The following is a 3,295-nucleotide window of genomic DNA, read 5'->3' as shown; positions in this document are numbered from 1 at the left end:
GTGAAAAGTTAGAACATAGTTATTTTAAATTTCCCCCATCTGCCCATACTTTGTAGTCTTCGAGATCTCACTCTTTCAGATGTTGGTCCTCATAAAAGCATGCTATTCCATCTCTCTGTGTTTCATTAATTTCAATATACTTATGCTTTTTATTAAAATGGGGGGGTTGGAGAACTGGGTGGGGGAGTATCAATGTCTTCTTTCTTTTCATATTTTTCCTGACCACCCATCTCAGATACAGTGAGATGTAATCATTGAGATCCTGAAAATGTTGTGGCATCTAACATTGAAGTCATAAACATAGATGAGTGCAAATCTGTCTTTATTACTTAAGACGCAGGATTGCTGTGTAATAGGAATTTATCAGAAGAGCAGTGAGTCAGATTTCCTGGGTGGGATCACTGTTTCACTATAATGGTCATTTCAAAACTGGATTCTCTGCTTCCTCATTTCCTCAGATCACAAGAGCGGGCAAGAGTCCAGTCTATGTTTGGACACAGGCAGTGGCAAATGTTTTCATTATGGACGTTCCATGATCCACAAGCAAAGCCACAAGAACAACCAGTAGCAATCATCCAAGCAGGATTTTGTGAGACAAAGACATCCGAGACCCTGGACCATAAGAAATGGAGAGTCCCTAACTGTTCTCCCTAGATAGCTCATGCATATAGCTACATTTTATGGATCATAAAACTAAATCAATTTTGAGTATTTTCTTCAAGAAAAAAATCATCTAAATGAAAAGACTTGTGGTTTTACTTGTCTTTCAGTTGATGGAAAATTCACCTGTGTGCTGGCTCCTCCTCCACCACTACAAGGGAATAGAACGGGAAAGAAAAGAGGGCCATGTCCATGGCCACAGAGTTGAAGTGCAGGGGGATTGTCATATGTGGTCACGAAGGAAGATGTATCAAGAACAAACCCAGAGTCCCTCAGGAGCATCCTTAAGAGAAATGGAAATCAGGAAGGAATGTTTAGGCACCTGGGACTACATCACAGCCCCATGGCAATAAAAATCTGATGTATTATAAGATACAGGCATTCAAGGTTGAGGATTTCTGAGAGCTTCGAGAATTACTCACAAATTCCGCTAATGAGTTACTCACTAGGTGGACAGGAAGCCAGTTTTCCCACAGCTTTGATAGTAGTGCAGGAGACACTCTTAGTCACAGTGGAGCGAGGAGGCTCTGCAGGTAAGAGAATAAGGGGTATTACCATAATCACTTGTTCCTACAGCTCTCTTTCTTACCCATTCTCTGTCTCAGAGAAGTCCTTGTTTCCACGAGTAGGCTAATGACTACATTTTAAGACTTAGTGTCTTCACATGTGACATCAAAATAACAGTTGTGTTTACCTCATATAATGGCAGTGAATATTAAAATGAACTAACTTGAAACTTTATATTATGCCTTTTCAAAATGTGTTCATAAATTACAGGTACTACCCTCCTAGGCCTATTGATTATCAAAGAAAATGGAGCTTTTAACCATGAGTTCAAAAAAAGATATGATTATAAAGGAAGTCCTGAACAAGGAGTTAGGGCTATAATTGATTAAATAGAGGCATGATCTTGGAATAGGATAGAGATGAAATTATAATGTAGGAATAGGAGGCGTGAACATTGACTAAGCTCAGTGTTCCCCTACCCCATCTGTTACCTAGGTGACAGAGAGCTTCCTTGAGCTTCTTCATGATGGAGTCTAAAGTCTCTTCAGTATTCCCTAGAATCATCAGTTGAAGAAGGGAGATTATGATGAGAAGTGAGCAGGTTGTAGTCCTCATCCTGTTGAAAGGCAATGTCCTGGAAGAAAAAGGCGGAGAAGATGAGATCACTGAGCTCTGGAGTAGCTAGCTGGGAGGGATAGGAGGAGACAGTTACACTCTGGGAGGAGTAGAGAGGGAAGAACAAAGCAACCATGCTGCAAGTGTTCTAGCTGTTTGGAGAAGCAAAGATGGGTTCCCACAGGGAAGATTCACTCACAAAAATCAGTCAGGTTTCCAAGGCCGGCCAAGCAAGGATGCTTTTATACTCTGCGGGATTATCAGCCTGGCTGCCATTAGCATATGAAACACACAACCCTTCACCTCCACCATGTAAATACTTCCCATAGTTTCAAAGAATTCTGATAGCTGAGGCATAGTTTTTAGCAATTTCCTCTGGATTAAAACATTCCCTCAAGGACCTGTTGAGAGTCTCTTGAGTCTCAATTGGTAAACACACTGCACATGGCTGGAAAATCTCAAACTAGAGTGTTCTCAAAGTGTTTCCCAAATGCCCCTACCTAGTGTCCCAGGAGCAACTGACCAATAGCTGGTGAAGGAGACCAACCAGCTGAGCTGCCTAGAGGAGTGCCTCCTACCTGTTTAGCTGCTTGCAATTTGTACAGAGAGCTCGAAACTCCACATTGGGCACCAGCTATGGTGAGTCTCTGCAGACTTTACAGCAGACTTGTCTCTTTGATCCACAAAGAGACAAGAATGAAGCTCAGATCAGCCCGATTTTCCTATAACCAGTGCTGGACCAGGACTTCTAGAGTCTGGCCAGATCATTTTACTTTAGCCATATTTAAGAACAACACAATTTTGCAAAAAGTAGTCAGAAAACAATTAACTCAGTCCAAGTACACAACAATTTAAGACATGTTTACATTGTGATTCTTTACAAAGTACATCTGGAATTTACAAGAATGGTAGGTGCTATTGACTCAGAGATAGTGCTAAGATTTAGTGTCTAGGGAGCTTGACTAAGGTAAACATTACACCTGTGGATGTTGAGATTGGCCTGGCCCTAAGATAACATAGAAGTCACTTAGGCTGTTGTGAAGCACAGGTGACTTGGTTTTATGGTTTAAAAGTGATGCTCAAGATTTAGTGGAAAGGATCTTGGATAAGTAAAAACATAAATTCTGGGAGATAAGGGCAGGTCCTGTCTCTCATTTGATAGATAGGGATATGGTCATGAACCAAAGATGAGTTGGGATGTTCAGACATGCACCTGAAGCTGATCTCTGAAGGGTAGACATCCATGGCAGAAATTTTGATATAACTCCCTCTCCTCATATGGTATGAGGTTATATACCTTTTTGCTATATCAGGGGTTGCAACGGCCTTGCTTTGGGTGATGAGACACACATTCATGGCTGTATCTTCTGTCCAGAGGAAGAGTCTGGATGGGTAGTCTGCAGGGGAAATCCAAATGGGGCTATCATCCCCTATATGATATGGAACAACATGCCTGTTGATGAGAGGAGCCTTCCACATGAAAACATAGTTGACCCAAGAAAGGTTAAAGATT

The 3,295-nt window shown here is 41.5% G+C and overlaps 1 protein-coding gene across 1 annotated transcript; it reads right to left on the bottom strand.

Moving 5' to 3' along the window:
- Positions 1-446: 446 nt before the first annotated feature.
- LOC118593836 (resistin-like gamma) lies at positions 447-1,782 on the bottom strand. Its single transcript, XM_036203427.1, has 3 exons — positions 1,659-1,782; positions 1,104-1,187; positions 447-577 (listed from the first exon to the last, which is right to left on the bottom strand). The coding sequence occupies exons 1-3, from the start codon at positions 1,780-1,782 to the stop codon at positions 447-449; spliced, it is 339 nt and encodes a 112-aa protein (XP_036059320.1).
- Positions 1,783-3,295: the final 1,513 nt, after the last annotated feature.

Source organism: Onychomys torridus, chromosome 12, assembly GCF_903995425.1.
Source record: "Onychomys torridus chromosome 12, mOncTor1.1, whole genome shotgun sequence".
Classification (NCBI taxonomy): domain Eukaryota; kingdom Metazoa; phylum Chordata; class Mammalia; order Rodentia; family Cricetidae; genus Onychomys; species Onychomys torridus.
Note: the sequence above shows the minus strand (reverse complement) of the source record. Positions and strands in the feature narration are given on the sequence as shown.

Bases quoted from the DNA above. Each gene is read 5' to 3' on its own strand.
- LOC118593836 (XM_036203427.1), bottom strand. From the start codon at position 1,782: ATGAGGACTACAACCTGCTCACTTCTCATCATAATCTCCCTTCTTCAA. The intron at 1,188-1,658 runs GTAACAGATGGG...TCTTACCTGCAG, and splicing joins GGAAGCTCTCTGTCACCTAG to AGCCTCCTCGCTCCACTGTG. The intron at 578-1,103 runs AGTAACTCATTA...AAAATCCTGCTT, and splicing joins GGCTTCCTGTCCACCTAGTG to GGATGATTGCTACTGGTTGT.